The sequence below is a fragment of the Macaca thibetana genome, chromosome 4 (assembly GCF_024542745.1).
Source record: "Macaca thibetana thibetana isolate TM-01 chromosome 4, ASM2454274v1, whole genome shotgun sequence".
Lineage (NCBI taxonomy): Eukaryota > Metazoa > Chordata > Mammalia > Primates > Cercopithecidae > Macaca > Macaca thibetana.
The window spans coordinates 106,080,914-106,096,734 of record NC_065581.1 but is presented as its reverse complement, the minus strand read 5'-3'; the positions used below and the strand labels follow the sequence as shown (position 1 = coordinate 106,096,734).

The 15,821-nt window shown below is 51.7% G+C and overlaps 1 protein-coding gene across 4 annotated transcripts in view; it reads left to right on the top strand.

Annotated features, from left to right (window-relative positions):
- Positions 1-6,215: 6,215 nt before the first annotated feature.
- Positions 6,216-15,821, top strand: part of SYNJ2 (synaptojanin 2) — a 117,852-nt gene continuing 108,246 nt past the window's right edge. For 2 of the 4 annotated variants that reach the window (XM_050786693.1, XM_050786695.1), the window contains exon 1: positions 6,316-6,442. In XM_050786693.1, the coding sequence (XP_050642650.1) occupies positions 6,316-6,442 (127 nt within the window). Of the gene's footprint in view, positions 6,443-15,821 lie in introns of all 4 variants that reach the window. The other 2 variants (XM_050786692.1, XM_050786694.1) reach the window with 2 other exon arrangements.

Genomic DNA, 15,821 nt, shown 5'->3' with positions numbered 1-15,821 from the left:
TTTTGTTTTGTTTTGTTTGAGACAGGGTCTTGCTCTGTCAGCCAGGCCAGAGTGCAGTGGCGTCGTCTCAGCTCACTGCAGCCTCATACTCCTGGGCTCAAGTGGTCCTCCTACCTCAGCCTCCCAAGTAGCTGGGATTACAGTAGCTGCACTACTGCCCCAGCTAATTTTTTTGTATTTTTGTGTAGAGGTGGGGTTTCACTATGTTGCCCAGGTTAGTCTTGCGCTCCCAGGCTCAAGCGATCCACCCTCCTTGGCCTCCCAAGGTGCTAGGATTACAGGTGTGAACCACTGCGCCCAGCCTTTGTTTTTTAAGAGACAGGGTCTCGCTCTGTCACCCAGGCTGGAGTCCAGTGGTGTGACCATAGCTCACTGTAACCTCAAACTCCTGGGCTCATGTGATCCTCCTACTTCAGCCTCCAGAGTAGCTGGGGCTACAGATGCATGCCACCATGGCTGCCTACTTTTCTTTTAATTTTTTGTAGAGTCTCACTATGTTGTCCAGACTGGTCTCAAACTCCTGGCCTCAAGTGATCCTCCTGTCTTGGCCTTTCAAAGTGCTGGATTACAGGCGTGAACCACCGCACCTGGCAAAATCTCCTCTTTGTGTAGGGACCCCAGTCCTGATGGATTAGGGCCCACCCCAAAGACCTCCTTTTCACTTAACCGTCTAGTTAAAGATCTCGCCTCTAAGTGCAGTCCCATTCTGAGGTACTGGGGGTTAGGAGTTCAACGCATGGATTTGGGGGGCAAAATTCAGCCCATAACGGAGTGGATGGGGGGAGGAAGTTTAGATAGAGAGGCTCAGGAAGGCCTCACTAAGGAGCCGTTTTTTGATGGACGTGAAGGAGGTAAGAGAAGCAGCGTCGGGCATCTGGAGTAACTGCCTCCCCCACGCAGAAGCCCTGTGTGGGGGCTCACCTGGTGCACCAGCATGAGGACTGTGGCAAGCCTGGCTGGACAAGGCCCAGAGAGCAGTCACATATGGGTCTGGAGACCGGCCAGACCACGGAGCACCTGGACTTCAGCCTCCACAGAGTGAGCTGTGCAGACTGACGGTGTCAGCAGGGCCATTCCGGCTACCGGTGAGGCCAGGGGAGAAGGAAGGTGACTAGATCCAAGCTAAAGATGCCAGACCAGGTGGAGACAGTGGGTGCCTGCCACGACCTCAAACTGTAGGTCCTGGAGAGAGCATCTGTTCCCCCAGTGCTGCGAGTGTTGCTCCTGGCTGGGGTGCCCTGCCCAGGTCACCCCTCCTCAGAAGCCATGACCGCTGGATGCACTCAGGCAGCTCAACTCCTCATCCTCCCCCTCCATCTTTTTCCCCAGTACAGACCCTGCAGGCACATCCCCTGCTCGGAGTCCATGCCACAGGGAACCGAACCTGAAACAGTGAGCCAGTGAACCGTGGTCAGAGCCTGGATATGATTTTCAGTTAGAACTGGCAGGCTTGAGGCTTTCCTCTTCATTTTGCAGAAGAACCAGAGAGAAACAGTTAGCCAAGGCTACCTCCAGTTCTTCAGTCCACCCTGGGTTTAGGCCCAGAGGATCTTGACCATGACTTCTAGATTGCCTGCACTGTGGCCAGCGTACTGGGCCTTTCCCACTCTCGCTAACTCCCATTCCCACTCTCGTGTGCTCATGGGGAGCTCACCAAGGGCCAGTTCTCGGGAGGACAGCGCCTCCTCCTCCAGCTTGCCCACAGCCCTGTCCCACTACCTGCTCCCTCCTGCCGCCATACCTGTCCTCCCAACCTTCTCTCCCTCCAGATCCTGCCACCTCCCTTTCGGGGGCCTTCCTTTCTCCCCTCTAGAGACAGGTGCCTCTCCGTGCTGGGCCTGAGCTCTCCTACTCTGCTCTTTGCTGTTTGCCTTCCACCATGTGCAGGTCTGGCTGGTCCTCGAAGCTCTCTGCTGTCCCGTCTGCCCCCGATTCTGTTCATCTTGTGTTTCTCCCAGCCCGGCTTCCAGAGCCAGCAGACTACACTCACGGCACCATTTCTTCCTTACTTCTTTGCAAGCTGGCTTTTTTGCCCAACCCTCTAGTGAAGCTGCCCCATCAAAGGTCCCCGTTACCTTCTCACCAAACCAATTTTCTTTTCTGAGTCCTGATTCTTGGAGACCTTCCTGAGGTTTTTAAACCAGCCGCCTCTCAGGGCTTTTGCATGTGGGAGGCTGTAGCCCCAGATGCCTGATGACTGTTTCTCTTACCTCCTTCGGGTCTGTTAAAAAATGCCTCCTTTTTGAAGAGGGAGGAGCCCTCAGGAATGGTTTAGCGCCATCCTCTGGATGATGAGTTTTCACTCAGTTCACGTGAGATCCAGAGCTGTCCGGGTCACGCTCTTGGCTCCTCTTTCTCAGGGTACCTCTTGATCGTCTTTTCCTCCTGCCCCTGTCTTCCACCCCCGTCTGTCTCCACTCCCCTTTGATCGCTGCCATACGCTTTCCTGGTCCTTCATCTGTAGCCATTTCCCATTGGACGACCTGCCCACCCAGTCTCTGTCTCCAATTAAACTCGCCTCCTCCTTGCTCCGGGATGGTATTGCTGCTGTCCCGTTCTCAAAATGCCAGGGTCCTGTCTGACTTCCCACTGTCCTTTGTGCAGCTCGTATTATACCAAACACACAGCCCACAGGAGCTTGGGAGGACAGGTATGGAGGCAGGAGGGAGCAGGCAGTGGGACAGGGCTGTGGGCAAATACAGGCACCAAATACAGACTTGTATTTCTTTTAAACCTCTCTTGTCTTACTTGACTCGGGCTCTGATGGGGTTAGATGTCTGTCCACTCCAAATCTCCTGTTGAAATGTAATCCCCAGTGTTGGAGGTGGGGCCTGGTGGGAGGATTGCATCATGAGGGTGGACCTCTCACGAATGGTTTAGTACCATCCTCTTGATGATAAGTGAGTCCTTGCTCAGTTAATTCACGCGAGAAATGAGTGTCTGAAAGAGTGCGGCACCTCCCCCCTAGCTCTCCTGCTCCAATCTCACCACGTGACATGCTGGCTCCTGGTTGCCTTCCACCATGACGGTAAGCTTCTTGAGGCCTCCCCAGAAGCAGACACCAGCACCATGCTTCCTGTACAGCCTGCAGAACCGTGAGCCAATGACATCTATTTTCTTTATAAATTACCCAGTCTCAGGTATTCCTTTATAGTAACACAAAGACTAATAATATAGGTTTCCACAATAAAATACCACAGGCCGGTGGCTTAAACAATAGAAATGTATTTCTCAGTTCCAGAAGCTAGAAAGTCCGAGATCAAAGTGCCAGCTGATGTGGCCCTTGGTGAGGACCCTCCTCCTGGCCAGCAGATGCTCAGGCCCTTCCCTCCGTGTCTCTTCTTTTTTTTTTCTCTTTGAGACACAGTCACGCTGTCACCCAGGCTGGAGTACAGTGGCTCCATCTCCGCTCACTGCAACCTCTGCCTCCCAGGTTCAAGTGATTCTCCTGCCTCAGCCTCTCGAGTAGCTGGGATTACAGGCACATACCACCAGACCCAGCTATTTTCTTTTATTTTTTTTTATTTTTAGTAGAGATGAGGTTTTGCCATGTTGGCCAGGGTGGTCTCAAACTCCTGACCTCAAGTGATCCGCCTACCTCAGCTTCCCAAAGTGCTGGGATTACAGGCATGAGCCACCACTCCTGACCTGTCTCTTCTTATAAGGACAGTAATCCTATCATTGTGAAGGCCCCACTGGTATGACGTCATCTGACCTAATGAGCTCCCGAAGGTCCCATCTCTGAATACCTTTCCATTGGGGGTTAGGGCTTCAACATATGGATTTGGTAGGGCCGCAGGGGATGGGCGGTAGGGTGGCTAAAACGTTCAGTGCATATCTCCCCTACATTCCCCTCTTTGTTTGCTCTGATAACCTATTGGGCTCCGTGGTTCCCTCACCCACACCACGCTGAGCTACATTTCCTGCTGTGGCTTACTCTGGGGCTGGTGGATTTGGCTTTTGCTTCCTTCCCCACCTCCTCCCCTTCCCAATTCCCTATCCTCCAGACATTCTACATCTCAGAAAGTGGAAGCACCCAACCCTCCTGCCGCAGATGGGCCCACTCCTTTGCCCAAACTCCACTGGGGCTTTAGGTGTCTGAGCCGACCTTTTCCTTGAATGCCTCAAGGTCAGTTACTTGCTCCATCTGCAAAAGGTGCCGGTGCCTGGGTACCCTTGGTCTATCAAGCCAGTGCGCATGTGAGGAAGCTGCTCCCTCTATTGCCCAGGTGGGCTGTCCCACCCGAAACCAGAGAGCAGAGGCCCCAAAACCCAGCAGGCTCTTGGCTCACCCAGCCAATTCTCAGAGACGGAGGAACAGCCGCTGTAGTTCCTGGAGTCTGAGATGTGCATTTTAACATTGTCTATATCAGGGCAGAGATGACTATCAGTGGCATGTTCTAGTTTAATTGAAAGCTTTTTTTCTTTCTTTCTTCTCAGTGGTATATAAAATAGTGGTTCATTTTACAGTTGATGGTGACTTGGATTCTATAAGCTGTGAAGCTCAAGTGCTGGTCCTGACTGCAGGAAAATTTCTAAAATAGGTATGGTATGCCACTGTGCAGGATTTTAGACTATGTGATGCTAGTTAGGAAAGAGGAGAGAGAAATAAATGGAAGACTGGGTCCCCTCCCTAAGGCCTTACCACTTAATTTGCAAAACAGGGCTAAGAGAAAAGATATAAAAACACTTCTCAAGCAATATATATATACACATATATATATTATATATAATCTGGGTGTTATATAAGCACTATTATCTGGGACCTCAGCATTCCAGGAAGGCTTCCAGGAAGAAGTGAATTTGGGGTCAAAAAGTGGGTCACAGGCTCATATGCCTCACTGAATGGGCATACTGTTTTCATGAGGTAGTAATATTTCCATTTACACAGAAAGAAGCTGCTGCAACAGCTGATGAGCATCATGCCTGGGATATTGAGCACATCATGCTTGACCTGGGCCAAGTGTGTGGGCAAGGAAAGGGGCTGAGGGTCAAGATGATCTCTGCTGGGGTTGCTCAAATTTATTACCCAATCATCCCCTGAGAGGTTGTCCCCTTGTCTGGTCATTACTGAATGTCTGCAGGGGCATGGCAATGTTCTGCTTGGCTCTGGGGGCTCTGCCTTTCCTAGGACAAGTCCTAGAGACAAACAGCTTGGCCCAGTGCAGCAGAATAGGGTGAGAGCGGAACTGAGTTCGTCTGCCGGCGGGATGGAAACAGCTGATGGAGGCTTCTCCACGATCCCCACGTACCCATGTACCCATCACAAGAGAAGGGAATTAAGCCAATTAAGCCGCCAAACCACCCCAAAGGGTGATTCCAACTCAGCCCTAAACACCCATCCCCACTCCACCTCCCCTGCAGCTCTGACAGGCTGAGCCTCGGCGCTAGAACCCGGCGCCAGAAGGCCGGGCCACAGGTGACTGGGCTGCGAGGCCACACTCCAGCGTACACGCGCGGACACGTGCTGGTGTCCAGGGCCAGTGGGAGAGGCGCTGTCACCATCTGACAGGAGAGGAAGGTGGCGCTCAGAGAAGTCAGAGTCACGTGGTAAGTGGGGGTCGTGGTCTGGGGATCACGGCTGCAGGTTTCTTCGCGACAACGCACCGTTGACCCCCAACACCTCTCCCTGGCGGGGACAGTGACCGCAACAGTCTCCGCAATAGAACGCTAGTGAAAAGTAACCTTTCTCCAGCCCGCTCCACGCGCTCCGCACCCGCTAAGCGTCTCCGCGAATTAACTCAGTTTTCCTCGCCGAAGTAGCCGCAGTTATAACCCCGCTTCACTGCAGGGAGACCGAGGCACGCAAGGTCGAAAGGACTCGTCCAGGGTCGCAGGAGCCGACCACACAGGGAGGCGGAGCGCCCCCGGCGGGAGCAGTCAGCGGGTCCAGCCTGGCGGGCTCCCAGGCCGGGCTGCCCATATAAGGCTGCGGGCGGCCAGCATCGCGGCCCGGCTCTCGGGGGCGCCCCGCGCGGGTCATCCTCCTCCGCGGCGAGGAATGCGTGGCATCTGGGAGGCCCTTCCGCTCCACGCCCGCCCACGGGAAGCCTCAGCCCCGGGGCGCGGCCTCGCGCAGCTGCCTGGCCGCTGGGGGGAGCGCGGGGCCGGCGGGAGGCGGCGGTGCGCCCTCACCTGCCCCAGGCCGGGGAGGCGGGTGTGGGGAGGAGGAGGCCGGGGAGGAGCCTGGCGCCGCGGGAGCGGCGGCGCAAAGTGAAACTCTGGGAAGTTGCGGGCGCGCGGGGAGCTGTAGCGGGCAGCGCGCCCTCGGGGGGACGTGGCCCCGGCCTCCGCCCGCAGCGGGCCCGACCCCTCATGGCCCTGAGCAAAGGGCTGCGGCTGCTGGGGCGCCTGGGGGCCGCGGGGGACTGCAGCGTGCTGCTGGAGGCGCGCGGCCGCGGCGACTGCCTGCTGTTCGAGGCCGGCACGGTGGCCACGCTGGGTGAGTCCGGCCCGGGGGCAGCGACGCCCGGAGGAGAGGGCGCCCGCCTTCGCCCAGCCTTGGGAAGACGGGTACCCCACTTCCCGAGGGAATCGGGCGGCGCGGGGACTGCCGGGGCGTAGGGGTCGCGCGCAGAGGGGTGGCCTTTTGAATGAAGTGGCACTGGGGACTCTAGAGAGCGCTCGGGCTGGGCGGGTGGTGCACGGAGGCTGGCCTCCCCTCCACGGGGATCTCCGGCCCGCGCGGCCGGAGGATGTGTTTGCTGGAGAGCCGGCTGGGGCGCTTTGCGTATTCATGAGGATCCCCTGGGGTTGACTGAGGAGCCGGCCTGACCCTGTGCCAGGCGCCTTTTCTTTTGCACCTGTCGATGAAACCAGTGATTGCCCTTTGGTTTGTGTTGGCGGCTCCACTCCTGGAGGGGATGGGGACCAAAGCCCCAAAAAGGTTCTGGAGAAACTGCTGATGGCACCTTTGTCTCACGTGAATACTTGGTCAAGAAGCATCCGTAGTGCAATTTATAGAACTTGTAAGCAAATATACCATGACCCTACCTTTATGCTGTCTTAGATCCTGCCAAGCCAGCGAATTTCACCTATGGACTGAAGAAGCCTTGAAACTGGCACTGTGCTATGGGCTTTAGGACATTATCTCACTTCATTCTGACAATTCTACTAAAGAGTTATTATTATCCCCATTTTGCAGATGAGCAAACTGAGGCCCGAAGAGGCTAAGAAAGTTGCTTGCCAAGGTGACATCATCCACCTGACTTTTATGTGGCTGTTTCTGTAATGTCATTCAATACATGGCTTCCTGGTATCAGTAACCTGGATCCCTTGTTTTGTGCTCACCATTATAAGGAAAGCCTGGGTAGCAGCAAAGCACGTGAAACCAGGTCTGATTGTTAGACTTGTAAATGTGGACACCGGAGAGTAGGCTCCCACCAGTAGGCGTCCAGCTGTAACAGCTTCCCGGTATTCCTAGCTAAACAAGGTGCAGCCCAGGGTCACTTGTGCTTGAGGTGGTCGGCAAATGCAGCAGGCAGTCACTTGTAGGATGCTTCATAGATTAGATGCCTCTAACCTTGTTTTCACATTTGCGTGTGTCGACTCTAGTTTAGATGTAGTCTTGGAAGGACTCTCCTATTTCTGATTCCCTAATCATTTAATTAACATGCATTTATCCAGCTTGTTCTCAGTCACTTGATTACTGAACCAATGTCTCCAGTATTCTCAGCATCAAAAGTGGGCAGCGAATTGTAGATTAAGTTATTTTCAGGTTATTCCAATGTGTGCTGTCCCGAAGAGTCTAAGTTTGGTCATTTGGTATGGCCTTAAAAGAAAACCACAGAAATTTTCATTCCATTTTAGATGTCTACTTCATACCACATTTATCAGAAGCAGAAGATTAATTTCACGGTACAAAACTACTGTTTCATCAAATAGATTAAAATGTCCTGGCCGGGCACGGTGGCTCAAGCCTGTAATCCCAGCACTTTGGGAGGCCGAGACGGGCGGATCATGAGGTCAGGAGATCGAGACCATCCTGGCTAACACGGTGAAACCCCGTCTCTACTAAAAATTACAAGAAAATTAGCCGGGCGAGGTGGCGGGCGCCTGTAGTCCCAGCTACTCGGGAGGCTGAGGCAGGAGAATGGCGTGAACCCGGGAGGCGGAGCTTGCAGTGAGCCGAGATCGCGCCACTGCACTCCAGCCTGGGGCACAGAGCAAGACTCCGCGTCAAAAAAAAAAAAAAAAAAAAAATGTCCTTCAGTTGGATTACGGCAACATTAAGTCAGGTTCATACACATTCAAGAATTATTTGAAGCAGCTTAGAAAAATTTTATTTTTTCAAAAGTGAAGATTTAAAAATGATTAATGACAGCAATGTAGTGCATATTTTCCATTAGGAGCTGGAGTTTGGGCTGAGATTTACATCACGTTGGTGATTACAGTATACCAGATTTTAGAACAGAGAATGTAAGAAAGGAATTGGCTCGTCTTCAACTCATGTGCAGTCCACATTTGTCATTTAACCTAGCATTCATTTTTCAGTAGAAAAAACTTAAAAAAATCTTTTCTTTTTGAAACAGAGGCTTCTTCTTTTGCCTAGGCTGGCATGCAATGGCACAATCACAGCCCACTGCAGCCTCAACTTCCCAGGCTCAAGCAATCTTCCCGCCTCAGCCTGCTGTGTAGCTGGAACTACAGGCACGTGCCACCATGCCTGGCTGATTTTTTTCTTTCTCTTTCTTTCTTTTCTTTCTTTCTTTTTTTAATGGCGTCTCACTATGTTGTCCATGCTGGTCTTGAACTCCTGGGTTCAGGTGATCTTCCCGCCTCGGTCTCCCAAAGTTTTGGGATTACAGGCATGAACTACTTACTGTGTCTGGGCTGAAAACTTATTTTTTTTTTTTTTTTTGAGGCGGAGTCTCGCTCTGTCGCCCAGGCTGGAGTGCAGTGGCGCGATCTTGGCTCACTGCAAGCTCCGCCTCCCGGGTTCACGCCATTCTCCTGCCTCAGCCTCCCGAGTAGCTGGGACTACAGGCGCCCACAACCGCGCCCGGCTAATTTTTTGTATTTTTAGTAGAGACGGGGTTTCACCGTGGTCTCGATCTCCTGACCTTGTGATCCGCCCGCCTCGGCCTCCCAAAGCGCTGGGATTACAGGCGTGAGCCACCGCGCCCGGCCCTTAATTTTTTAAAGTCTGTTTTATTTAAGTGAAATGAAACTATTTTTAAAAAGCAGCTGTAGCATTTGGTGGCTTTGCTGGTCCAGAGAGGGTTTGTAGGAGAGAGCCTTCTGTTACTAGAAAGTTGTTTCAAACTTTCAACATATCCTAAATGTATCACTATTGGATAAAATGGCTCTGAACTTGAAATTCCCATCTGTATTCCAAAGGGCTAGCTAGCTGTTTTACTTTCCTTTCTTGGAGAAAGTGATTTTTTTTTCTTTTTTTTTTCTTTTTTTTTTGAGACGGAGTTTCACTCTTGTTGCCCAGGCTGGAGTGAAGTGGTGGGATCTTGAGTCATTGCAACACCCCCACCCCCGCCCGGGTTCAAGTGATTCTCCTGCCTCAACCTCCCCAGTAGCTAGGATTACAGGCACACGCCACCATGCCCGGCTAATTTTTGTGTTTTTAGTAGAGACAGGATTTTGCCATGCTGGCCAGGCTGGTTTCTAACTCCTGAAGTTAGGTGATCCAACTACTTTGGCCTCCCAAAGTGCTAGGATTACAGGCATGAGCCACCACGCCTGACCCGAGAAGATGAATTTTTACAAGAAGGCTGCAATCTTTACTTTTGTATGGGACAGTACACTAGTGACAGCTGGCGTAGCTCGTGGTCTAATCTTGACCTTTCACCCTTTCCTTGAGGTTCAGGGTTGGGGGTAGCTTCCTTTTCTTTTCAGCTGTGGTTTTCCTGTGAGGGGTCCCTCCCAGTTAGTAATGAGAGGCTGAGGCTGAAGTTGTGGGTAATTGCTTGCTGGGTAATGGTCTTTCCCGTACCCCGAGTCATTCTGACTTCTGTCCTGCTCTGCTACGGATGCACACAGCTGCTTTCCTAGGGGCGAGAAGAGATGAGGGGAGTGGGCCTGATGACGACAGGCACTGCCCCTTCATAGCACATTTTATTCCTGAAGGATCCTAACAGGAAAAGTACCTCTCACCGAAGGGGCTGCGTGGTTCCTTATTATTTTCAGGCAAGGCCTGGAGACGGGCTTGAACTGGACTGTGATTTTTAGGACAAACTGATGGTCCATGATTCGTTGATTGCTGGACTCCTCCCATCTGAACCTGTCCTCACCTGTCCTGTGCTAAAGTGAACTCTTCACACTAGGCCATCTGGCCTGCTAGCAGGATTGTGGAAGGAATTATTCCAAATTCCTGCTTCTAAAAGAATTAGGTTGTGAATCTGTCTTTTATGTAGATCAGTGGGAGCAGAAATTCCAGAGGCAGAAAAGCCAAATGTATTGGCATTGATTTAAAAGGATTTTATGAAGTCTCAGGAACCTGACTGGAGGGTAGTTGGCCTTCTCAGCACAGGTGGGAAGCCCCGTAGCCGGTACCAGCTTGCCTGGCTAATAATCCACAATTAGCAAACAGATGTTCCCTTATTTGCGCATGGGACAAAAACCTATTCCTGTCTCTGTCTCTTGTAAACTTAGGGAAAAGTGCTTATTGTTAATGGATTTTGTCTATTTTCAGAGTAAACGACAGTGTTCCAAAGTTCAAGGTTCTCCAGCAGCCCCCAGGAACGGGGCCTGAGGGTGTCCCTGTGTTTACGGTCGGGGCTGTGTGTGAGTGAGGTCCTGCCTCCTGCGGCCCAGCCTGGCTTTGCTGTGAACAGGCAAAAGGGAGGGAGGGAGGGATGGGGCAGGAAGCTTGAGAGATTTAATTAAGTTAATTAATGTGTGTCCCTGAATTACTTTGAGCTTCTAGGGGTGGGGGGGAAGGTTCTGTGTAAACATCAGGCCCCCAGGTTCTCCCAGCTGCTGTTTGTGCAGAGGCCACATCTCTGTTTAGCTTTGTTTGAATTGGTGAGATGGCCCCAGGGCGGAGCAGGACTCAGTCTGAACTGTTGCCTAGATCACTTTCCCAGACTTTATGGCCAGATTTATTTGGTCACAGATTGGAATTTTGATCTGCTACAGAGGACCACAGAGAATCAAATGAGTCACCATTTTATAAATGCTCCTGGAAAAAGTTGGAACCACAGGTAGGACCAGGCCAGGGTTCCAGGGCCCCTGACATGGGAAACTAGAGCAGGACCCAGGGTCACGGTGGTCTGTCTGCCTCCAGGACTGGTTTGCCTCCTCTCCTAGCTGGAGGCTGTCTCAGCATAGTATTTACAAAATGCAAACTGGGATGGTGTGTGCTTCTCCCTGGGTTTTTTGTTTGTTTGTTTGTTTGTTTTTGTTTTTTGAAACAGAGTCTCGCTCTGTTGCCCAGGCTGGAGTACAATGGCACAATCTCGGCTCATTGCAACCTCTGCCTCCCGGGTTCAAGTGATTCTCCCGCCTCAGCCTCCTAAGTAGCTGGGACTACAGGTGTGTGCCACCACACCCGGCTAATATTTGTACTTTGAGTAGAGAAGGGGTTTCACCATGTTGGCCAGGCTGGTCTGAAACTCCTGGCCTCAAATGATCCACCCACCTCAGCCTCCCAAAGTGCTGGGATTACAGGCATGAGCCAGTGCGCCCGGCCTTCCCCGTGGTTTTTGTAGCTTACCTGTAAGATCATGATTTCAGATCTTACCAGGCTCTTGTTTTGGCTGTGGCTTAAAACCTTGGCTTTTAACCTTTAATTGTGAAAATGTTCAAACACAAAAGTAGAGGGAAAAATGAATCCCCTGTCTACCTGTTGTTTGGCATTGACTGTTATCAGTATATTGCCAATTTTATTTCACTTGTCCCTATATTTTTTATAAAAACATGAATCTCCTAAAATTTAGTTTGTTTAATGCCAGGCAAGATTCTAATTTGTTGGGTTGGCTTTTTTTTTTTTCCTTATTTGTATTTAGATATATAAGTTCAATTTTTTAATTTTATTATAAATTGACAAATTATAATTAGTATTGTTTTTTGAGATGGAGTCTTGCTCTGTCACCCAGGTGGGAGTGCTATGGCATAATCTTGGTTCACTGCAACTTCTTTCTCTCAGGTTCAAGCGATTCTCTGGCCTCAGCCTCCCGAGTAGCTGGGACTATAGGCGTGTACTACCATGCCCAGCTAATTTTTGTATTTTTAGTAGAGATGGCGTTTCACCATGTTGGCCAGGCTGGTATCGAACTCCTGACCTCAAGTGATCCACCCACTTCAGCCTCCCAAAGTGCTGGGATTACAGGCGTGAGCCACTGTGCTGGGCCAACAAATTATAATTATTATATATTATGGGGTACAAAGTGATCATATATGTGTACAATGTGGAATGATTAAATCAAGATGATTAATGTAGTCATCACCTCAAATACTTATTTGTTTATTTATCTTTTTTGAGATGGAGTCGCGCTCTCTCGCCCGGGCTGGAGTACAGTGGCGTGATCTGGGCTCACTGCAACGTCCGCCTCCCAGGTTCAAGCGATTCTCCTGCCTCAGCCTCCTGAGTAGCTGGGACTACAGGCGGGGGCCATCACACCCGGCTAATTTTTGTGTTTTTAATAGAGATGGGGTTTTGCTATGTTGGTCAGGCTGGTCTCAAACTCCCAACTTCAAGTGATCTGCCCGCCTCAGCCTCCCAAAGTTCTGGGATTACAGACATGAGCCACCGCACCTGACCACTTATTTTTTGTAGTGAGAACATTTGAAATTTACTCTCCTAGCGATTTCAGAATATAACTATAATTACCATGCTATGCAAGTTCAAAATTTACTTGGCAGATTTCAGTGTGGCCAACAGCAGAAATGGTGGCTTGAACTGATTCTGAGACATTGGCCAAGACACATTTTTAAAAGCAAAATGACCACTTGGGAAGGGTCGACCACAGCCTGGAAGAACAGGGATCTCTCTGCTGGTGAGCTCGGGAGGACAAAGTCTGGACCCTTTGACGGCACTGCCTCTAGCCCCGGGCAAGAGTGGGCCGAGCGTTCTCTGCGTTCCCCTTTCTGGATGACACTCCTGCTGCTGGAGTGTGCTAAGCACATAGTACAGCCTGTGCAGACCCCTCCCAGGGCCTCAGGCAGACTGTGCAGCTGTGTGTCCACCCCAGGCCCGGGCGTTGGGGTGGCAAGGGTGTGTCACAGGTGGAACTGGACACACACTAGCTGGGACTCCATGTGTGTATGCACGAGGCTCCCTGCAAGGGGGCATGAAGCCCAGGTTGGGGGAAGTGGGGGAAGAGAAGGTGGCCAGCCTGGGGCCGCCCTCCCCACTGGCCCCATCATGAACCTGGCCTTCCAGGTATTCATGGCAGTCTACTTTTCGAGGTAGGAGGATAGAACCTATTTTATTTAACTGTTTTACTTTGTTAGCTTGATTTAAAACTTAAAAGTTTGGCATACAGGATGCAGTACTCACGAGTACCCTGGCCCCAGACCCTGCAGATACTCCGGCAAACCTGCCCTGGGCACCTGTCCCAGCCTGTGTCTCTGTTCTCGAGAGTTCCTGGGGTGCTCAGCGTCCCCTTTGTGCTTTTTGGCTGCTCAGTTTCTGTTGCTGGGCTCCTTTGGCCTTGCCACTGAGGATGGGGAATATATTGTTTTCTTTCCACTTGAATTGTCCTTAAAGCCGTGGGTAAACTGGCTCAGGCTCAGACTTGGAAATTTGATCAGAGTCTCTTTAGCATTTCTGGGCAGGGCTTACTGGTGTCATGGCCAGCTCTCCTGGAGGTGAAAACCAAATTGGGCTGGGAAGGTGTACGTGACACTTAAAGCCCCCAGAACTGCGGTGCCATCAACCACACACTGTGGACAGGAGGCTGTCAGTGGGCAGAGTGGGTCCACCCTCAAGGTCCATACGAAACAGCCCAGTTCAGGGCACTGCTTCTTTTTAAGATCTCACGGGCAGGAGCCTTCTGGCACTGTTCATGTGAATGTAAGTTGTTCTTTCTTTCTGGAGGAAAATTTAGACAAGTGAATGAAAACCTTGAACAGTATGCAAGTGCTTAATCCGCTCTTCTACATGCAGGAGTTTCTCTCAGGAAATATTCCCAGATCACTAGCCCATTTTGCTTCAAGGATGTTTATTGCAAGCTGTTTTGAGTTTTTAACTGGTTAAATAAACTTTGGTTCAACTTGATCATAATAGCTGACATTTATGGAGTGTGTACCACCTACCAGGTGCTGATCCAAGTGGCTAACATATATTAACTTCATCCTTAAGGCAAGTACTAGTAATCTCCATTTTACACTTGGGGAAACTGAGGCACAGAGAGGCTTAAGAACTTGCCCGAGGCTCCATCTCCAGTGGAAGTCTCCAGAGAATAATATGTTCAGTAAAATCTCATTCTTAGGGAAAAAAAATGAATATATATATATATATGTGTGTGTATATATGTGTGTGTGTGTGTATATGTGTGTGTATATATATATGGAAAAAGACTCCCTTTGTCCTGTTGTCTCTGGCTTATCTTGGTTTTCATCTGACATACACTTTTGATCGAGGAGGTTCCCGCTTGGGGAAACTGCCAGCCCCTTTCTGAGCAGAGGGTGTGGCACTACAAAGGCAAAGCTTGATCTCTGGGAGAAGCATGTGGGCTTGAAGCCCACGCTCCTGGAGGCAGAGCTGAGCCTCCACACACATGTTCCCAGCACTGGGAGCAGAGGCTGATGCGGCCCCAAGGTGCTGAGGAAAGTGTGCCCCAGTGCAGAGGATGCTACAAGGCCCCAGGCTTCTCAAGGAACATGAGACCTGGCAAACTCAGAGTGTTGGACTGGGTCGGCTCCAAGACGCCCCTGGGTTTGAGCTGGAGAAGTGTCTGCGGGAGGGTACTGGGGCTCCTGCAGAGCGTGTCTTCCTGCCCCTGTGGGCTTTTCTGGGGGGCCTGGGAGGCTCTGCCAAGTTGGTGGACGGAACTGTGCCTTGCCCTAGGGGGCACTAGGCAGGAGCTGGGCTCGGAGCGTGAGTCTGGTGCTGTGCCAGGAGGCTAGATGCCCCAGCCAGGTCCTGTGGGCTGTGCCGCCTGTGCCCTTGGCCTGCGAGGCTGGCAGGCTGCCACTGCTTGTAAAGCCTCCTGGTTGAAAATGTGACTCTGAGCAGCGGATTCACTGGGAGCCTGTCAGTCACAGAGCCAGACGGGCAGCTTGTGCTTGTGCCCCAGGCCCAGACCGCAGGAGGTGGGAGCAAGTTCCACAGCTCCAGTGCGAAGGTCTGAGCTTCATTCTAAGGCAGGTTTTTGAGGACATGGGGCTCTCGGGCACCTGGTTGTATTTCTGCAGCCTGCATCTCTGCCCACTCTCTCATGCCTCCTTCTCCCCAAGGCTGGGGCTGGTGGAGCCCGTGTCCGGCGTGCCCCAAGCCAGCCTTCCATCTCAGATGGAGTTGTGTGTTTCCAGTGAGCCTATGCACCCCCTGAGAACAGGGCCTCGCCCCACATCCCTGCTCCTTCATCACAGCTGCTAGGAAATGAAGGCACATGTCCCCAGGGTCCTTCGAAGTAGGTTGTGGTCTCCCTGAGCAGAACTCTGGCTCTAAATGCTCTCCTGGCTTTGGCGTTGGTGTGGGACTTGGGTTGCAGGAGAGGGCAGGTTGTTAGCGGCTGCTGCTCAGACCCAGCGCAGGACCGGGCTGCTCCAGACCCCCCAGCAAGATGTAGCAAAATGGTCAAATTTAAGGTGAGCATGGGTTCCCATGCAGTTTCTCACCCCTGCTGCTGCTGCCTGTCTGTGAATGTGAAGGCGAGGGGTGGTCCTGCATTGACTTGTTACTGCCTGGTGGGAGTAACCCG